The 22,809-nt window shown below is 40.8% G+C and overlaps 1 protein-coding gene across 1 annotated transcript; it reads right to left on the reverse strand.

Annotated features, from left to right (window-relative positions):
* Window positions 1-2,781: 2,781 nt before the first annotated feature.
* On the reverse strand, window positions 2,782-16,061 carry LOC145459169 (uncharacterized). The gene is made up of 4 exons (XM_080337803.1): window positions 14,060-16,061; window positions 3,722-3,850; window positions 3,469-3,658; window positions 2,782-3,308 (listed from the first exon to the last, which is right to left on the reverse strand). The coding sequence occupies exons 1-4, from the start codon at window positions 14,771-14,773 to the stop codon at window positions 3,286-3,288; spliced, it is 1,056 nt and encodes a 351-aa protein (XP_080193929.1). The 5' UTR covers window positions 14,774-16,061; the 3' UTR covers window positions 2,782-3,285.
* Window positions 16,062-22,809: the final 6,748 nt, after the last annotated feature.

The following is a 22,809-nucleotide window of genomic DNA, read 5'->3' on the forward strand; positions in this document are numbered from 1 at the left end:
TGCCCCGACGCAGAAGCGGTTGACCTCGAAATGAATGAGTCTCATAGGCCTGAACTCGCTCGTTGCACACCCCTACACTAGTTCATCCCAATGGTCTTAGACCATGGTTTCCAGAAAAACAGTCGGACAAATCTTTTCATGAATTCTCATGATAAAGTCACATTTAATGCGTGTCTCGCTTATTGGCTACGATACGTAGAAACGATCGCAGCATTTTTTGCAATAAATTCAATAAATGCTACATACATATTAACAGATAGCTCTGGCACCGTGTAGACCCAAAATTATACCCTTTGCGGTCCATACTTTAATTACCCTTGAAGGGGTAAAAATTTGCGTCACAGTAACTTGCAAATGTGAGTCTGTAATGAAGGTACTTACTATACTATCTACCACTATAGAGATTGTAGAGATCCCTAAACTGCCACTACACCAGCTTCAAACCAGGCTTTGGGTTACGTAATAATTAGAGTGCGGGAATATTAATTCACTACGGCTTGTGAGAGCTACGATGAGTGGTGCGTCGTATTAAGTTTTACAATTGCGTCGCAACTACAAAAATCACACTGATCTTAAATTTCCTATTAGGTTTATTTGAATTATTCCACGTCAGAAAAGTTAACAATTAATAATTACGATTTTCATTCGCACTTGATCCGGATTTTCATTCGCACTATTCGCACCACCTTCGTCATTCACACTGCAATTTTTTTCATTCGCACAAGCGCGAACCGTCACACAGGTTGAAAAGCACTGAGATAGCGTAATGGTGAAGCGCCCGGCTTCTTGATCGGTAGGTCGTGGGGTCAATCTTCGGCCGGATCAGACCAAAGACCTGATTAGTAACACTGGTATCCATGACTTCCCTGCTTGGCGCTCATGCATGACTGGGATAGCATGGAGGGGTGCTGCTCTTTTTCTCCTGAGCTACTCTCTCGTTTCGCTAGACAGCATTGTTACGTCCCGAGCTACTCTCTCGTTTCGCTAGACAACATTGTTACGTCCTGAGCTACTCTCTCGTTTCGCCAGACAGCATTGTTGCGTCCCAATGCCAATCTCCATAACAATGAAAAATTCGAGGCTGATTGTGGGAGTTCCAGGGCCACGAGCGGAATAAAATTTATATTTTCGTAATCGGTGCAGAGTCAGCTTTCGATTGATACCCGTTTTACCAAATTTAATGCTCGGCAAGCCGGTCAAAAATGACCGTCAAATGGCCTGTAGCCAAATGGAAATTGTGACGTGATACAATTTCACTGAGGCGTGAGATTTGCCTTTGTCGACACCAGGACACTATGGTGTCACCATTGATGCCAAAATGTCTTGGAAGCAGTATATTGAATGCACAATATCAAAACTAGCTCGGTGTGTGGGAATAATGACCCGTCTGCAATCTTTGGTTTCCAGATCAATACTACGAACCATGTATTTCTCTCTTTTCCACTCTCACCTGCAATATGGAATCGTAGTATGGGGAAGTGCATGCACAACATTTCTGTGCAGAATTCGAACACTGCAAAACCGTGCGATACGGCTGATCCCATCTGTACCTTTACGTACCAAACTATCGCCTTACTACCGTAAGCACCGAATTTTGCAAGTTGACGACCTATATCGCTTCGAAGTATCAAAAGTCATTCACAAATATTTTTCCAATAGTTTGCCTCCTGTGTTTGATGACTTTTTCATGCCTGCTAAAAATGTCCACTCCCATTACACGAGATCCTCGTCTAAAGGAAATATCTACTTACCCCCACCCAATAGCAACCTAACTAAGAGATCCATCGACTACTCGGGACCCATCATCTGGAATGCATTACCACCACATATCCGTGAATTGCCTTATAATAGATTCAAAAAAGCCCTACTTGATCACTTCTTGTCGTTACACTAACACTGTTGCCCTACCTCGCCCAGACATTGATCATTTGCTACCACCGTTTAATTTTTCTTCTATTTTATTTTTTTTTAACTACCGTAACATTTTTTACAGCCAGACTGTTTAGAGTCAAGTGATACCTGTTTGATGCTGGTGTGATCAGACTAGATGACCTTCACGGTCTTATCGATCATTCCTATCTAATACCGAATACTGTGCATGCATATTTTCTGTACCTCCACCAATGCCGTGTGTTATGTATTTTGGTTTGATGAAAATAAAGACTCCCTCTCTCGCAACCTCTCCTACCCCGAAAAGACCTTCCATCGTCATACACTGGATTTGGGGACGGTGTTTGCTGCGTGCATTATCGACTCCTTCCGTTGCACCCCAATTTTGATCTAGCCCTATAAAAAATCGCATCTTGTGAAATTACTAATTACCGATATTCTGAATTGTAAAAATCAGAGCCGGACCAAGCAGGTCTGTATTTTGGATGAGCTCTGTTCGGGTATTTACTAGGGCTGGGCAAAATCGAGTAGGCTAGTGAAAATTAGTATCGAAACTATAAATCTCGTTGATAAATTAACTTTCAGTTGCGAGGAGCGTATAATTTCAGTACTCGAAAAAATCGTATTTAACTACTCGACTCGAATCATTAAAATTAATAATTAATACTCGATTCAGATTCGAGTACTCGAATCATTGTGCCCAGCCCTAGTATTTACTTCGCGTTTATATTGTTTCTATGCTACAGATATTGATGCCGTGAATTTCCCGAAAGTATGCGGAAATTGCACGCTTGTATAATGTGGCACATTGTGTAGTTAGATCCAATAATTCCCGTAGTTCTCAATTTCAAGTATAAGCTGTCTAACGCTGCCTCGGTATAGTTATACAAATATCGTTAGCGCATCGTTGCGCTTATCATTTATTCTATACTTGACGTTTACCGTCACAATCAAGAAATATTCTAGAGTCCACTTCAAGGGTGTCTTTCGTCCGTTTGTAATGTATTGATTTTTCGCCAACTGTTGTACCTCGTCCGTCACCTTGGGTTTTCACCTAGCAGCTACGTATGTAGCATGCAGCAGATGAATGTAGACCTGCAGGTTCTGTACTTGATCTACACAACATTCGCGGTTGCATATTTGCTTCGTTGATCATCAGAGTGAACCACCGCGACAGGGAAGATTAGCGTTACATGATATGCGGTGGCCCGTGAATCGTTGATTGGCAGTACTGAAGCTGTGCCTTTGACCGTTGCGTCGCTAGAACTGATCGAATGTCAGGTCGGCGGAATTGAGAAATTCACACCACGACAGAAGTCGTCACGGTTTCTCCAGGAGGCAGTAAATTATTTACCATGTTGACTTGCATGGTCAATTCTACTGCGTCATTCTTTGTTAATCCAGAGTAGACGAAAGACCTGCAAAAGTAGATATTTATCGACCGTACGTTCCGCGTGCCTTTTGTCTCTCACTGAAGTCATCGATATTGAAAATCTACGAATTATGCGTCCTATTATCAGCTCAAGTGTCTCCGACTTCACAACAATACCGTCTTCAACGTCCAGGCATATCACGCACCAACATAATCCGGCAAATAATAGTCATATTCCAGTGACGAATACGGCACTTTATCCTTGACGATCAAAAACAATATGGCGAGCGCGACGCCGGTTATCCCCATCTTGACGCTGGCGTTGGCGAATTTTCTACCCTTGAGAGAATACAGCCACGCTTCATCCCTTTTATTTTCGGACAAGGCACATTGAACCTGGGTATTATATCAGGGTGTAAGCTCACTATTACTGAACGCATAAACAGCCATTTTACCAACCTTCCAGGTATAGTAGAGAGATATAATCCCAAAAGGAAAGAATCCGAAGAAGGTGGCGATCAGGGCGAGGTAGAGATTATCCGTTATGACGTCTGAGCTCGATTTACTCCTACTGCGGTGCGTGCGCGTCTGAAAGAATGTCATTGGTAATCCCGTTGCCGATCAATTATGGCATGCACGGATTTTGCAGACTTGCCCGTTCGTGGAACACCAAATAATGCCCTTGTTGGCAGTGATTCGTACGATGGATTAATCATGGCTAATGGATTTCAAGGAATTAATCCAGCGGAAATCCTAAAGGATTGCGTTCAAGATGGGACGTGAATTATAAAACAGTATTAAATTTGAATAATATATCCATACTTATTACACAAAGCTTTGCACGCTGGCACTCATCGCGGGGGTTTCCGACAGCTATAATGCGAATATTCAAAACTTTTTTTTACCGACAATCCGTATCTCTGATTATGACATCAGATAGAGTAGAATACAAAATTCAAAATACGAGGGAGATATAAGACGGACACGAACGGAAAAGGTCAATGTGTAATATTCATATGATTACAAATTCATTCTGTTGGCATATACACTTGGTTGACTAATCGTAATAACGGTGCACTCGAGAAAAGATGGAGCAAACAAATTGCGATGCATTGCTAACTTAGAGAACCCGTTCTCTCAATATGTGCCAGCACATGTTGGATTATCTACCAAGTGCTTACCGTTGCCATTAGGGTTCCATTTAAAACGAAGGGTGTTTTGAAACACGTGTTTAAAAACAGTGTTTTAAAAAATGCAATTAAAAAAGTTGCATTATTATGCCATAATTGCGTAAAACATGCAGGAGCCTACGGAGGATTTGGACCCGATGTAGTCGACGTATCCGATATGGGATGGCTCGAACCCTCGAAATCGATGCCGGTTCAACAGTTATAGCAAGTAGATATAGATCATTGATATGAAATAGTGTTCTGATGATGCTGACAGCCGACCACAAAAATGCTGCATGACGATGTAGTCCTGGCTAAAGATATTTTTGGTCCGTTTATGACAGGAGTCGGAAGGCTTTTTCGTCAAAGGATCCATGTTTACCCTGCATTTTCAATTGTCGAGTTCAATCTGCTATGATGTCACAATTAAAGATTCGTGACGTCAGAGCTGAAAAAAGTAAAACATGTTTCAGACAACGGCCTTGCTTTAAACATGTTTATTTTATATTGATTTTTGTTTTGAATACAGCCCTAGTCGGAATACTTTTGAGCCATGGCCTGATTGTATTCGAAAGTCCGCAGATTATTTTGCTGCGACTTCAAAATATAGGATTTGATTCGGTCCTGTAACCGTAGGGTGGTTCGGAAAGCTTTGTAAATAAATATGAATATATTATTATTCAAATGCATTATGAGGTGCTGTAGGCCTACTCCTAAGCATCTCTTAGTATTACAGTATTATTTTAATTTCCAATTTGCCTTTGCGAATTTTCCTAAATCTCGTTTCAGGATGACCACCGGTAATATTTGGGGTGTTGGTTTATTAACATAACCATAGAATGACAGTGCACACATCAGCTCAATGCTCAATGTTTAATTCTGGGATTGTGACGTTGTTTTGTAGGTAACGTCACAATATGTCCATAACAGTGTTTCGTGGCATAGTTTTATTTCCAGTTTTATGACTGCCTACCTGGCTGACGCCAAAATGCCGGTGCTAGTTTTGCGCCCACAGGCTTCACACCTATAGACCTAAGCTTCCCATGCAGCGGCTCCAAGTGATACTATGACAGTGGTCGGGAACCTATGGCTTGCGAGCCATATATGGCTCTTTTGGGTATAAGACATGGCTCTTTGCCAAATATTTATTTTTGTGTTGAATTGATCAATATTGCAACGAGTAGTTGGTAAATGTTAATCACGGCCAAAATAATTATTCTCGTGGCAGTACAAACATGTATTTGAGAGGTAAAGACAATGTTGTCTTCAAGTTTAGGGGCTCGGACCCTCTCTTTTCAAAATCACCAAATTTAAGTTACTGTCACGCCGGCGATCAATATCACTCGCGAATTCTATCTACCCGACTCGAACTCTTGAATTGTGCGATACGTTGATTAATCAAAGAGCATAGCAGACACGGCAGCGCCCATTTCAAAACGCAGTTTTCAAATACGCATTGTCTTCCTGATCTAAGTCGCAAAATGAACTGTTGTGAATGTGACAATTACAAACTCGAATTACACACAACGTCATAGCTATCCACGTTCTTGATCGGTAAGTATAGCTCTGTGTAGTGCCGGCGATAAAATGTAGGCGTGTAGCGCAACGTTATGTTACCGCCGAATACTTTGAGAAGTCGATAAGTATATAGATTTTCGTAATCAGTGTGACAGTCACATTCGATTAATATCAGTTGAAATAAATTCTAAGCTACATATGAATTGCGTTATCAAGGGTGAGGCTTGGCCCGTCTGTTCTATACCTCTCGTTTTGACCTTTATTTCCGAACAATAAATACCAGATTTTACTCAGAAAATATGGCGCACACGAGGAATCCCATGTAGTGAGTTCGAATTAGTGCTACCATGACGTCATAAATTTTCAATTGTGACGTAACAGTTGATTGGCATGTATAGCTCTTTGGGAGTTGAGGTGGAAAAAATAGGGCCATTATGGCTCTTCGGACAAAAAAGGTTCCCGACCACTGTACCATGACTATATTGGACTCAATTCTATAACTTATGCGTGTTATTAATGGGAGCTGGTAACTCTATTAAAATCAAGAAATGTGCTCGCACTAATTCGCGCGAAGCCTAATGAAAATTTTAAGTTGAATGAACCTACGTTCGCGATTATCAATAACTCATTTCGAAAATTACCGCGTGGGTCATCGATTGGCTACCCCCGTATTAGATCTGCTTGTTTAGTCATACATAGAAATTTCATCATGAAGGGATGAGTTATTCTACCAGAAGAAGAGTTTTCATTTAGGTTGTCAAACATAACATTATAAAAAGGCATATCTTGCTGAAGTACCATCTCATAAATTGCTTTAAATTCTTTGTCAATGTTACAAGCTAGTCTTACCATCCCCTCCGCCGACTCGCTTTCGCATTTTTAGATCGCATACTTTAATTCGAGTGTGTCAATCACATCTCCCGGTGATTTAAAATAAGCTAAGACAGCCGATGATATCTGAGTTGGCAAACGTGGGCAATATCGCCCCCCTGTGGGCGAATTCGAGAAACTAGGGGGAAATACCAAAGGGGGCGATTGAAGGGCGATGGGGGGCGAAAATCTTAGAACGTCCAATGAGATACATTTATTCAACACGGCCAAAAATGCACGTGACGGCGGCTTATTCTGTGTATGACGCGAGAATTGGCTAAAACAAAAGATCAACGTAAAGTAGTCGCGGAAACCGATTTTTTGTTTTAAATTGAATTTTGTGTTGAATGCAACGCTAGTTATCCGTCACTTTGCCTTGGTCGCTAAGATACATCCTTCAATTTCTGAAGTAAACCAACCTCCGTTTAATCGCTAAAACTGGACGATCCCTCGACCAAATCTGCTTTTTCAAACTATTTACTTCATTAACTTGAGTATCATACAAACATACTTTAATTTTTTACTTCTATACTTGAAAGTCTTGACTTGTTTTATCTTGGAAATCACTACCAGACCATGGTTCTCAAAGAATTCAGCATTCTCAAGGATTCATTCTTAAACATTTTCAGGGGGGCTGCGAAACCTCTAAATTTGCAAAATGATCGATAATCCAATTTGCAAATTTTTAAACTAGGAAAAGTATGAGGCAGTTTTGCTTGGTAACTGCTAAAACTTCAGGACTCACATCACCAGAATGGTCGTCTGAGATGAAATATCCTACTGTGCAAGCTCATATTAATTGCCAATAGCCTACTGATACAAACATATTGTTATTTGAAGACGTTTTGTTGGGGTTTGTGGGCAAAATAAAAAGTTGGAGATAGTAAGGCCAATCAGGATGCCTTCGAAATGTTAGCAAAACATTTTGTATTTGAAGTACTCAGTCTCAGCAATTTATTAAACAGTCGTTTGAAAAATGAACTTTTAATCCCAATCTGTTCCAATGAATGGATTGAAACCTTGCTACAAAATCCGTTTTCGCCTGCGCTAAACATAACCACAATTCCAGAATGACTTCAAGATGGGATGGTAATAGACAGAAATGAATATAGGTTGGACTTGGTCACAGTTTCTTAATTTTGGTTCCATATATCTTGCAATCACACCAAACGGCGTCCTCGAAAGCGGACGAGTTAATACTATACATTCGCCACCACCGATGTTTGTGGAAATGGATATTCGGCACTCGTTTACAGCTGCACAATTCGCTTTGAAATAATAAAAGTATGCCCAATTTTTACATATATAGTATGATGTTATTTTGAAGAAAAGTCATGTTACTGACAGTTGGACGATACTTGAGCTAAATTTGAACTGAAACTTGGGGGGTCTGCGGGGGTCCGTGAAGACAAAAGGGTTGAGAACCACTGGTTTAGACTAAGTGAAGCTGAAAAATCTCAGGAGTCAATCTTTTGGTAATATCATGCGATATGCGAATATTTGCAAGGGTAATTATCTTATTGGGTAACTTTTAAGCGGAACAGTGGGATTCTACCTCCGTCGGAGGTAGGATCCGAACTTATATCGTAAAATGATTCGTGCCTAAAGCCGGACTCTTAAGTATCACTGCAACGAAAGCCGCTGCTATATGCCCATTAATATTAAAATGAATAAAAATTGTGTTTTAGCAACTGCCTCCATTATATTAACATATGGGTACGAATTAGTTCCTGCTCACGGCCAATCTGAAATTTGCTGTAAATGATCTACATTCGTCCAATGGAACAACGATCACTTTGAAATGACTTTGAACACGACCGCATTGTGGCGACTTCCGGTATTATTTTTCGTGTTCTAGGTCAGGGTATATATGCGTGGTTGAAAGAACAATACAAGTCGTGTCGACTCCTTCCTAACGTTATATCACAATCTTTCGGTGTTACAAATTGATTAGAAATAACAATAAACGAATCAATGAATTACGATTAGCATGGAATCCCCGTTTACGATGCCAATGGTAACTTAACAAGTGTTACACACGTAGTACTGACTGTATGTCCCTATTTCTTACAATAAACATGCACATTTCAGCGCAGTGAGAATGCAAAAAAAGAAGTATTAAACATGCAAATTTCGAGAGGCCCTATTTCAGTCTTCCCATTAATAATTAATTATTGCTTTACCATTGGCAGAAAATAATTACTAACAAATAACCAGCCGTGGCATGCGACATCAGCGGCACGTGTGTGATGGTTTGCCTATGTCGCACGTTTGAATAAAAATCGATTTTCGCTTCCGAAAATCGCACGCTTTGGGTCCTTGCCGGTTGTAAACTAGCGACAATTAAATGGAAACGACTCATGTAGGAACACGAGCCATGTCGCATGGGAATGGTCGCAACGTGTCTGCGTGATTGCGCAATAAAGCGAAATATCTGGTCATTCTCAACTGCACTAATGCACATAGATGGTACGCGAGTACGCTTGTACGCGAAATATACCTATACATACTACACAATGTTCCCTCTTAGCTGCGCAAGTGCACAGTACTGACACCGTCTCTGCGCACAGAAAGTCTAAGTTGCGCACAAAAAATCCGAAGTGATGACCTTTTTTTAGTCGTTACGCACTGTTGTTCAAGTCTCTGCGCAGTAAGTTGGTGAGTGTGCGCAGACTCTTCATGAATTAGAGCAGGGGTTCTCAACCTGGGGGGCGTGAAACATCTGAAGGGGGCGCGAAGAAGCGGTCACCTGATACAATATTTCGCGCTTCGCGCGATTTACCTCCAATGCACGCATGTTTCTCTCTATATAGACCCAATTTCATATTTTTTACTCTCTCATAAACATTCATAACCTTCCATACCACCAAACAATTGGTTGAGGTTGCTAGCATCCCAGTGGGATTTTGTGATATGACGATAAGGGGGGCGCGAAATTCTTCACCATCAAAAAGGGGGGCGTGTCTAAAAAAAGGTTGAGAACCACTGAATTAGAGGAAACATTGATTCTACATTCTATAGAACCAGTCTGAACCGACTGAATCCGACCAGTGCTCACAGTTGTCAACTCCAGATGCAGACGTTCTAGTTTATTTCGCGACCAAACGCAGAAATGGCTGTAGAGTTGTTCAGATTAATGCTCTGAAGTATTGGAAATATGCCTCGCTAGATACTCTCGCACATTTAAGTTCCCATTCTTGTTTTGAGTAGCAAACTTTAATCGTAATTACACTCTGGGTAGGTTATGATTCTGGAAAGTTCACCGATCAGCAAAATTTGTTTTCAAATTTTACTGGTCAGCAAACTGAAAAGGTTAAGACCGCTGCTAGAGGCTACGCTATCCCTTCAATCGAAATATTATTAACGGGTCCTCGGTTTTCGCCATATTAACGTTTCAGCAGATTCATCGAACACATATTCAACACAGTAGATACACTAATTGTGTCAGTGCGCGTGGGGTTGGAATCTTAGCTGGTATAGCTTATAATGAAGGATTAGGTATCGATCGTTGTGATTTACTCCAAGTCAGTGGCGTTGACCGTTACTATAGCCTGGGGAACACTAATGCCAATCTGCAAGCCTTCTGGAACACCAAATTTTCGTTGAGTCTTAAAATAAATCTGCCGCGATATACATCTAACTACACAATGCCCCCAACACATCTCAAACACTACTATAGACCAATTGCTTCATTGCAAATGAGCTGCGTATGCCGCTGCACACGACGTATCCTACCACCACACCAGTGTGACCAGTCACAATTCGAGTACTGATCAGGCCATAATTGCAATCAATGATTGCTACGATGGGCGTGTCATCACTAGGGCAAGTTTTTGTTGCAGTTAAATCCGTGGAAAGTTGCATTTATTCATTTATTTTCGAAAAAAGTTGCAGAAGTTGCATTTCGACCCCATTTTGCTCGGTTGACTAAAAAAGAGGTCAATTTTCCGGCTCAGCTCCCGAAATACCCGTAAAAGCGTTACTCCGGTGCTGATTTACGGTGTTTCAGTCGAATTTGGCCGTGTGTTTCACCAAAATCGAAAATATTTTCATGAAAAATCGAAAAAGTTTCATGAAAAACATCGACAAAAGTTGCAAAAAGTTGCACTATAAGATTCCTCCAAACAGCTTAAAACAGCATTCTACATATCTTACGAGTATTTAGGAAGCTGCCGCAAGCTGTAAAAAAAGTTGTAAAAGTTGCAAAAACTTGCCCTAGTCATCACAATTCATGTGTATCGGTTGAGTGTATGTCTTGACCTCCAGGGAACCCCTGTCATTGGCCCAGGAAATCAGGGCTCTCGGGACCACCGGTTTAGAACCGCTGCCGTAAGTATAGGTGCACTGCACACTGCACAGTGAACACTGCCCAGCTGCCCAAGAGTTGAGTGTGTGACGTTTGTGAGTTTGTGTACGGGCTGCATGCAAGTCCGTGTGCAAACGCATAGTTATTGTCGTGTCAAGACCGCGGCCATGAATTGATGATGTGAAGTTAAATTACCGCTCAACTATCGACACTCTACAGTTCACGCGCTCAAGCCACGTGCAACGGTGCTTGTGCAACTAAATTTTGCATTGACGTGCCGTTGCAGATTGTACATTGTGCAAGCAAGCTAACGGCTGGGACATTCTCTCGTTTCGTGACATTAGATTACAGCCGACTATAATCCGATCAAGATAAATTACGCGGCCCCACGATCGTAGATGATCGACAAGTTTAGTCACCGACGTCAGTGATGACGAAGAAGAAAATAAAACATCGAGACAAAGCCCAGCTGTTGTACAAGACATCCTAATTACCAATGCTTTATGGCCGCGGTCGGCAACCTGTTATTCCTCCGCGGATCGGTTTCAAATATGAAATTGTATTCACGGACATGTCTTCAAAAACGCAAATGTGCAACATTGAAAACTTATATTGCAGCTCATACACTATAAGTTCGTTATTCAGTGTGATGTGATAAGTAGGGCGATTTTTTCTGACTTAAAAAATCATAATTTTGACCTTGACCTTGACCCTTTTTTGACCTTGAAAAACTTAATTTTGACAAAATTTTGCCCTCACGTATGTAGATTAGATGTTTTCCCACAAAATCTTAGAATTGTACTGCTTATCTTCATTTTCGGTTGGAACTGTCTGTCAACAATTTTTCATCATGCGCTTGTTGATGTACAAACCAATGTCCATTGCCCATGCAGACTTGCTTCAGTTAGGATATTGCGGTACGTTGAGCATAACACCATGCCAACCTATCTGTTTCATTTGGCCGTATATGATTCACAATGAGCAGACAATGAGCCGTCAACAACGGTAGGCCGGTAAATTGGGCTACAAGCTGTAAAATGTCAATGATGAGTTCACCCACAGTAACTTTGTAAACAATTTTGACATTTTTTTACCTAACTGCTACAATTTCGACAGCATTTTGACTTTTTTGCATGTCAACAAAATATCGCCCTAGTGATAAGTCGACAACACGCGCGCGGATCATGTTACAACCCAGCAGGGGATCTGGTCATTTCAGGTTCAAATAAGTATGCGCGACTTCGGCGTGTAAGATCTAACATATCAAAATATCCAAGGTGGAATAGGTTATGTAATGAACGGTACAGCAATTTGCTGTGCTCCAGTTGATTTAACCGAGTAACGACTGCCCAGTGCCCGTCTTTCTGATCTATTGATATCCCGGGCCAACAGCACTTCTACTAATTGTCCTATGTATAATTCGCGCAAATTAATTATATATCTTTCGTGTCTGTCTATTGTTCAATGTTCACATTGCGAGTTTTGCAGATCGGAAATAATTGCGCTACGTGTTTTCACTCTCGAACCAAGACGATATCTAGAAATCGTCAACCACGGTAGATAGTGTAGCAATCTTGTTGTGTTGAGCGTGTGCAACACAATCGTTAATGACTGCAAGCCCTGCTCACAGTTCTCAGGCATTCTGTCAGGCTTGATTTTGGATTCGGGAAAATGAGGTATCAAATCATGCCTGCGCCACTAACACACGTTTCGAATGAAGATATTAAGTGATTAGTAGGGCAAGTTTTTGTTGCAGTTAAATCCGTGGAAAGTTGCATTTGTTTTTCATGAAAGCTGCAGTAAAAAGTTGCATTTATTTTTTAGCAGAAGTTGCACTAAAAGACCACATTTTGGTCGGTTGACTAAAAAAAGGTCCCAGTTCCACTCCCGAAATACAGTTTTCCATCCACATTCTCCATTGGTTGACTACAAAAAAAGATCAACTTTCCGGCTCAGCTCCCGAAATACATGTTAGAGCGATACTTCAGTGCTGATTTACGGTATTTCAGTCGAATTTGGCCGTGTATTTCATCAAAATTTTCAAAAAAGTGACATAATCAAGCGATCTATTTACATATACTGCCAAATATTTCCAATAAAAAGTTGTTTGCATGAAAAATTGAAAAAATATTCATGAAAAACCGAAAAAGTTGCAAAAAGTTGCACTATAAGATTCCTTCAAACAGATTAAAACAGCATTCTACATAACTTCCGAGTATTTAGCAAGCTGCAGGAAGCTGTAAAAAAAATTGCAAAAGTGGCAAAAACTTGCCCCAGTGATTAGCTTTGGCTTGATTAGCTTGACTGCTGAAATGATTACTTCTGAACCTTCACTTAACTTTGAAAAGCACTGGAACTTTTCGCGGACCAGCGATTGCCGGCCACCACTTTATAGCAGGCATGTGACATTCGAAAGTCGGAATTTGGAGACTTCTGGTCGATTTAACCTACAGGAATCAAGCTCGGTCATTACACCACAACGTGAGTTTTAACAAGTACAAATATGGTACTTATTCAAATGAATGCTGTGCGATATTGAACGATGATAATTGATAAAGTCTAGTGCGTTGGATGAGTTTTACCTAAACATTCGAATTCGCTATATATAGTAGATCTGACTCCGGGTCAAGCCACCATACAGACATCTTCGCCCGTCGGTAGGCCATTGCCGTAATGCCCACATTAACGCAATTGGCGCTTGTTGAGTTGGTTCACTTGAGACGAGAAATTCTATTCGATCGTCCTATAGTGGGCGAATTCCATCCAATTACAGGATAAGGAATAAAGCCAACAGTTGGGACATAGCCTATAGAGCTTCGTAATTTAATTTATTCGCAAAATCCTCCGGGAATTCAGCTTCGCGCCAGATAAGATGGCGATATTGATTTGAAAAGTCAAACAGTTTCATTGTCAAACACTCACTATAAAACCTACCTTTTTAGGATATCGTTGCCGATAATAGCGAGACTTTCGTTTCGGGAGAAGGGAATTATTCCCAGCGGAAGATTTATCTCCGTTGTTAACAACAATATCCCGCGATGGCACAACAGACAATGAATTTGGTGCGTGCTCAAACAGCTCTTCTACAGTGTTCGTGAGCTCCGAAATGTCAAAGGCACTGTTACGTTCTAAATTGCTATAACCGATGCATGATTTCTTCGAGTCCTGCGTCACCGAAGAATCGTCGACGTAGTCCGATTTCGCATGAAGCTCGTTACGAGATTGATCATTGTGTATAGTTATACACGCAATACATGGCATGCCATTGGTGACGGGCCTACAGTTGGTAAATTGTTGGTGGTCGCTGCCTCTGTTCAATTGTGACCCTTTCCTGAGAACTTTACATTGTTTCAAGTTATTCCCCGCGGATACACCACTATTGCCACAAGCAATATGATGCATGTGACAAACAGGAGCTCGATAATTTGGGCAAGTCTTTGAAGACATGGACGTTGCTGTTGAATTGGAAGAATGCAGAGGGCACATTGGCCGGAAGGCTGTATTTCCATATTGACTGCTGCATGCTGACCCCGGTAATTTCCAGTTTCTCATAACTGCTATATCTCCGCGACCCGTCGAACGTTGATCTTCGAAAGACTGGATAGCGATACATTCCCCATTACAATGTTTTCCACATGTAAGCTCCATTTCTATACGAGTTTAACGAAGACTCACGCATCAGCAGACAGCTAAGGCAACTTAACCGACCGCGCGTCTAATTATATCAAGATGCAGATAAAATTAATATTTTTAAGAAGCACAACCCTGCTGTTAAGAAAGAATTGTTTGGATAACTGATCTCAACTGTTCTTCACAGTGTGGGCTTTTATTACTCGCGAGGCAAACTATCCAAGGACTTCAATAAATCAATACCAAGGTAATGAATTTCATAGGTTGGGGGCGTTAGTGATCGTAGTCTCTTGACAACTCGTCAGCAAAGTGCAACTTTTTCTCCTGGCATATTACGTAACTTCTGCATAGGCCTTATATAATTTTTCTCAAGAATCTACGAACAATGTCCGCGTTCTTTACAAGCTTCGTAATTACATGTTTTGTCTCATGTATTTTCAGTAAAACACTTGACTCCTAGTACGAGCTTGGAGGCCCGTCTGAAACCAGACTGGATTTGCCCTGCATATAATATATAGTCCTTATAACGCTTTACAACGTTTGTCTTATAAGCTAGCGCCATGGATATCGATTTCATCTATATAGCTCCTACCAAAGCGTATACCAGTCATCTTTAATCGCTAGCTCATTTTTATGGTATTCTTATATTTTGCATTCAGAATTCTGCCTGTTACAAAAACATATTTCTTAATATATTTAGATATTTCTATTCAAAAGCTGGGGAGTTATTCGAGACTTGCGCAAGTCGCATATAGTTATGGTTTATTCCTATCTTTTCGTAGTAGGTCAAGGCCTATTGGCGTATTGCAATTTTGTGATGTTTTGAACGGAGCGAAATGTAATCAATGAATAATCCAGAAGCCTATTTGATGCTTGTCTATTCTCGAATTCGTTCGACTTGATTCTGCTGGATTGCTCGTGACTGTTTTAATGGTTCCTCGATTAATACAACAAAGTAATGCTATCAATAATGCATGAAACTGGGATTGAGGAATTGTAATGTCAGGAGTCCGCGCAAAGCGTGCGTTGCATATTGACATGAACTGCTTCTACAATATCTGAGCCTATAACTCATCAAAATTAATTATTGGCCCTCGCTGTGATGTAGGCGCATACGAACGCACGTCGAGGAGTGACACAAGTATGTATTGAATCGGATGGACGACTTTCAATTGTGGGCCGATACATCAAATCCGTTATCAAAACTAATATGTCTGGATTTTTCAGATCAAGGAATTTGGGATATTGCTAGTATTATGCTGGGATAATGCCTTGTTGGTACGGAACTTGAGAATTACAACTAAAATGTATAATGCTACATGTATTCACTCCGAGTCAGGGGTTCTCACTTTTTTCAAGTATCCGAACCCCAAATGCTCCATACATGTACTAGAGAAACTATTTGTAGTGCACAAAATACCACATACTTGTTTTCGATAATCTTATAGTTGGCGATCCATAATAATAAGATAAAACCGTACCTAATCGAATCACACTGACTCCCAAAATGCGAATTCTAATGTGCACTGGACAGTGCATTCGAAAGCTCACAATATCGCATTCGAAGATGAAAATTGGTCATGTACAGGCCGTGTTATTTTTGGCATATGCCAAAACTGCCAAAAATAACTTATTTTTGGCATTTTTCGATTTTTATTTTTGGCAGTTTTGGCATAGTCCTCTAAATAGATAGTTTCAGCCTGGAATTAGTCACAAAAACGTTTTATTTGGGCCAGTTTGTCAAAAGACACCACAAAATTTGCAGCATCCGCGTATAATCAGTGCCTACAAACAATAAGAAGAAAAAAACCTAACGATTTCATAGGTTAATAATATCAAACGAAACCACAAAATGTACAGTATCCATTGGAATCGATACCAATAAGCAAAAAAAGAAAGAAAAGCCTAACAAACACGCTCAACAGCTGATTGTTACAGCTTTTGAATAGACTTAAATCGCTTGCACTGTAACAGTGCTTCCAAACTCAGGTCAGCCAAGTTTCTCCTGAATTAATTTCTCGCCCAGCGAATCTGGGAAATTACGGCTTCAACAGTAGCCGTTGAGGGAAAGAATGTTGCCAGTGATCCACAAAAGGTTTTCAGAGCTTCAAAATCTTTGGAGGGCCGAACCGGCTTCCATGCATCATGAAAATAGATCACTTCGCCAGTGCCATCGATCTCATCGCGGAAAGAATTTTCTTCCCGATCCTTTTCCAGGAGTTTCCTGTGTTGTCTCTTAACACATTCTATTTAGTAGCCCGACTATCGTTTCTCTTTCAGTCTACCGATATATTTTCGGAGGACTTTTGTCACTTCAGGTGGCTTTAATATTACCAACTCGCATGGAAGAGTCCTGGGAAGGTTAGCTATTTTAAGAACATTGACGCAACAAGACTGTCTGGCAAAACGAGACTATGCAGCTCAGAAATAGCCAGACAGTTTGTTGCGTCACAATGTTCAACTCGATCACAATGCAGAAATCGTGGTTGATTTTTGGGGTTCCAGTTCCATGAGCAGAATATAATTTATATTTTAATAATCAGTACTGCGGTAGCTTCTCATTGATACCCGTTTTATCAAATTTAGCGCTCGGCAAGCCGGTCAAAAATGGTCGTAAAATTGCCTTAGGACAAATGGAAAGTATGATATAAACCAAATGCAGTCAGCCGTTCAATCTCGCTGTGCCCGCACCATTTAGGACACCATGCTTTCACCCCTAATGGGTGGGCTGAACCCAGATTAAGAAACCTGCCTTTCACAAACGCTCTCCTCGCTTGTAACGCGGTCCTGTTAACACAACACCATGAACGAAATACACTATTTGGCAGGCCGCGTTATTTTTGGCATATGCCAAAAATTGCTTATTTTTGGCATTTTCAAATTTTTATTTCTGGCAGTTTTGGCATCTGGCTTCTGAAATGCCAAAAATAACACGGCCTGGTCATGTACCAAACAATCGCTGCGCGCCGAAACAATGCTGTTTCGAAACCGAGCAGGCTTGCGTCCATTGATTGGTAACAATTCGCCTGGAAGCTAAGCATTTCGATTGACTCTGACTATAGCACCGACCGTCGTAACAAATGCGGGGATCGGCATTCATAATTCGAAATCTAAGATGAAGTGGAGACTGTGACGTAAAAATATCAGAAAAGCCCAAATACGACCGAGTCACAAACGAGAATGTCAACGTCAAACATTACGTACGCATAAAGGCAAATACAAATTGTGTTGGCTATATAGCCAAGACACATTATAATGTAATATACGGAGAGGGGAGACGGTTCTTTGTAGACAGAGAATCTATTGTGGTTCATGATTCTGGATTCGAAATCCTTTGTATCAGTGGTTCCAACCGGGTTCTCGAACGGACTTAAATGAGGAAGTATTGAAAGTAATCAGCGTTGGTAGTCTAGCAGAAGTAGGCTATAGCAGTAACGCCTCAATTACAAGTATAGTAGTAGCGGTTTCCACGACATGTCAACACTACTGCAAGTGGAAGCAGATAATGAAGCATGACCTGTATACTACACAGATTGATGAGGTGAGCAGGACCACTCTTGAAAATCTTTTAGCTGCAGTTCGAATACGGTTGCTTTCTGAGAAAATGGCTTTTGCTAAAATTTATTGCCAACTTTTAGCTATATTTCGAAACCACATATGCATCGTATTCAGAGCGCAGTGCGGGTCAGGACCAGGACTAAGACCAGGACCAGGACCAGGATGAGGACGTGGGGCCTGGGACCTTAGTACACAGTCGCCACCTGAACGAGTATTACAATGAGTATAAAGAAATCAATAAATAAAATCTACAAACAATGAGCGAAAAAGTTTTCAACCTGGATGCTAACACAAGATGTATGCAACTGATAAAAGAACGCATATGGATCATGATTCAATATTTATCTAAGATATACTTCCGATCAGAATAGAGATCAGTCTGAATGTCGAAGTATGCCAGAATTCTGAATGCTGAATGAAGGCCGAAATAGTAATATCACGCAATCTGCTCAAAAGTTTGCCCGTGGATAGACCATGTGCTTCATTTGGAACTAAAGTTATGCCAGGCGAATATAATTGCATGTTTTGTGGAAAGAATGACCACCATATCCCAGATTGTGTGGGTTTTGAGAGTTTACCGTTTTCTGATCGAATATCGCTTTGCGTGACAAGTTTTTCTGCTATGGATGTGGGGAAAGATGTACTAGACTGCAAAATTGTAAAGATTGTCCAAGGCGCGTAGTTTGCGGGAAATGCGGAAAGTTTCATCTAACTAGCTTGCATCAGTGCTCTGCTCACGCCGTTTCGAATTCCATTGAAGTCTCCGAGTAGAAAACTGTGTGGATAATTGATAATGGTATAAAATTGGTGCTTTGGTTTCGGATTATCCTTGTCTGTTTTACAGTATCGCTGCATGATGTATGTGATTAGCATTTGTCTGTCTTTGTTGCCTGTCAGGGGTCTATTTGTCCTCGTGCGTTTGATGTAATGTTAGTAGAAGTCAGATTCCCCCGACGTGGAGCCACATTGTTTACACGTTGCGATAAGAGTTGTAAGGACACCTTGTGTTGCACGAAAATGTCCTTAGGGGGAATGTAACAGCTGTACCAACAGGGTGCCAATAATATTCTCACCCACCCCTGCACCCAACCTCGTCTCTCCCGACCATTATCTTATTGACAAAGTAGTCTGCTAAGCACATGCTTTGAGAGATCGCCCAGCAGTGTAGCGGGCGTGCTCGCGTTTCAGTCGCAGTATCGTATATAGACAAAAGACAATTAGATTCATTTCACTATGTTCTTTATATATTTGTTAATATATTGCAGTATGATTTGATCCTGGTAAATCTACAAGTTTCTGACCACTAATTACTACTAATTGGGCTGTTCTGTGCTATTAAAGAAAGCTCCTTGGATCTACGTGTGTGATCAGGATTGCAAGAGAACTCACAGAGGTCATTAGTCAGTCGGATAGTGCGTACAACAGGAGCTGTAGCCGTATCGTCGACTCCAATCAAGTACTATAGGCCTACCAGCGTGTCTTGCAACAAGTCGCTACATCGACCGCTACAGGGCGTTCGTGAAATGGGAAACTATTTAAAATTCAAACAACGAATTTTAAAAAGCGACGTATTCACATATTGTTCGGGCACGGTCGTGCTTGGCAGGGGTAGTTGAACTTCTCGCTTACAAGCCCTTGTGTCACAGATAACAGTGAGATGCAATCAAAGACAATAGAACCATGTTAGAGATGGCTCATAGCGTGTTTTTTAATCACTCCTTTACATTTGCACGCAATATTTGATAAAAGTTGCAGTAAAAATCGGCAAAAAAAAATAGTGAAAAGTTGCAAGATGTTGCACTATAAAATCCCTCCAAATGGCTTGTAACATCATAGTAGCCTACATAGATTCTGAGTATCTAGGAAGCTGTTGGAAGCTGTAAAAATAGTTGCAAAAACTTGCCCTAGTTTTAAGTGATCTGTATTTTACATTTGCGTTGGTCGGCTGTGTGAGGTTCTCAGAATCACTAGATATTAGATTATGTCGATCCTGCACCTAAAACAAAAATAGGTCCAACAGAATGTCGTATTTGGAAAACGCAAACTATAATATAGTTTCCGGTAATTATCCGGATCATCCGTCGCTAGCTTACACAAACCTCTTCCGGTTGAAATTATGTTATTAACTTCAGATTCAAGCGACGCGTGGTGATTTCAGGACACCGTGAGCAAAGACAACTAGTGATCATCTGAGAAAGTGAGAATAGTGAAGAGCGACATCTACAGGATAAACATAGCGGACATATGTACAGGTGATGATTGATTGGTGCTAGAACTTAATAATCAGTATCAATAATCGTCAGATCATGTTTTTAATCTGAATAAGACGCACACACAATGTACAATGCGATGTAATGTGAACAGATAGGAGGATGCCGAACGACCAGTTGCGGTTGCAGTTGCGGTCTCTTAAACAGGCATCGACCTCGGCTTGGTGCCCGCGATGTCACAGTTCCTTTTTCTATGTTAGTCTCTCTTTCATTGTGTCTTTTTCTGGGCTTATTTGTCGCCGTAAGAACAGCGAACCTCCGACGTGGGCGCATGGGCGGTATGCGCGTATAGTGACGATAAGCGCATACCGCCCATGCGCCCGCGTCGGAGGTTCCAGGCCGAGGTCGATGTGACTACGCTATCTCCCCGCTACTTGAACGTAGATTTCACGACATATGTCATATATACTTCTCATGCGGCCATAAGTTCTATAACCTCTCGCTGAGTTCGTCATGGCCAGCAGTGCGATTACAGAGTGGTCTACACCATTTTTGCGGCAGTGTGTTTGGGTCTTATTTGCGTAATTCGGGGGCGATAAATGCGAATCTGGCATTCTTTTGTTTCTGCACGTCACGTCGCGTTTATTAGATATTAAATATGGTAATTATAATGAAATTAAAAATAGTATAAAAATAATAAAATAAATAATAAATCATCTTGAAGTATAGAGGTGGTTTTAATCATAACTCGAAAATTTTCGTTTTGATGACCTTATTTCGTAGGTATATTGGTGTAACTTGTTTGTTTGTGGTATTCATGGTGTTTGTCGACTACATTGGTCATTTACACCAGGCCGATTTTCCTTATTTTTAATTCCGCAACTGCCGGCTTGTAGCACGGCCCACTTCAAAGCTTTTGAAGAGCTTCTTGGAGGTACTGAGCTTCAATATACAATTGAATAGTATATTCATATTGAAATGAACCCGAATATTTTCGGCTGACAATTACCCCTGACGAGTGTCAGCCGAAAATATTCGCGTTCATTTCAATAGGAATACACTATTCAATTCTAAGCTTTTATAATACACCGCTTACACGGATGATAAGGCGAGTAGGATCCTAGAATCTAGATAAACCGCCCCCTTCCTCTCCAAGTTCCCCCTGTGATCTACCACCATGTGGAAGTCCGATCGCCTGAAGTAGCGCTCTCCCATACTTCTAAGATCTTGATTACTGACATAGACAAGGTTTTCAGGAACGTAATAAATAAAATAAAAATTGTATGATGATGACAAGACATTGTAGCTTTATGCTCTTCTCATATTGAGCATTGTTTGCCGCACTGATTGTTCATTCCTACTAGCAATCCAATCTAATTTTTCCGATTCGGGAAGAAATAGTTAATTAGTGAGGAATTATATGCGTCATTCTCAATCTTAGATTTCCGAAATTACAGAATGCTGTCATAGGATTCCGGCGCCACCCAAATCTGGTACAGCTACAAACCCTTGAACATTGTAGTAATTTAGTGAACGTGATTTGGAGCATTCACAAAGATGTTGCAATCTAATACGATTTGGTGGTCTATGTGAATAGGACCAGGACGTTGTTTATTTTTGTCGTTTTTGTGGCATATAACCGGACTCATAATATACATACACACGATCTGTGCATTGCATATGCACACCAAAACAAAGAAAGCGTACATAGTCAGGCAAAAACCAAATGTAATTTGAATATAGTACAACTGATTTACGGTTTACATGTTAGAATTTGTTGAAATTATAAGGAATACATAAAGCGATCGCTACTACATCGTTTAAACTACGATCACCATTTCCGACATCTTTTTGGTTCGTATTCACAGTTAAAATTTTATATAAGTTGGAGTTTGCATGTGCTCTGAGGCTGAGCTCGATCCTATCAGGGATTTGCACTATCACTAATTTCTCATGTTTGTCTCGGATGGAACAACACCCCTGCCGATGAAAATCAAGCTCGGGTTTCTGCTGGTTCATCGAGTGATTGCTTGCAAATTTTGCAAATATTAATTCCTTCATATGTAGGCTATTTTATTCGCAAAACTTATTATTCGGGTTTTAACGTCTTTTCACAAGTTCAAAAATGAAGACATCCTCGATATTCTTGGGTGGCCCGTATCATACGTGAGTCGGTCCATGGAGACAAGAAGATATAGGGACCATTGCTATGCCTGAGACGCTGGAAAGCAATTGTTGCAGTAGACGATTTTAAGGAACGGAAGAGATTGGGAACGACATTGACTG

The sequence above is a fragment of the Botryllus schlosseri genome, chromosome 16 (genome assembly GCF_051294905.1).
Source record: "Botryllus schlosseri isolate E-star chromosome 16, Bs_hap1, whole genome shotgun sequence".
In the NCBI taxonomy this organism is placed as follows: Eukaryota; Metazoa; Chordata; class Ascidiacea; order Stolidobranchia; family Styelidae; genus Botryllus; species Botryllus schlosseri.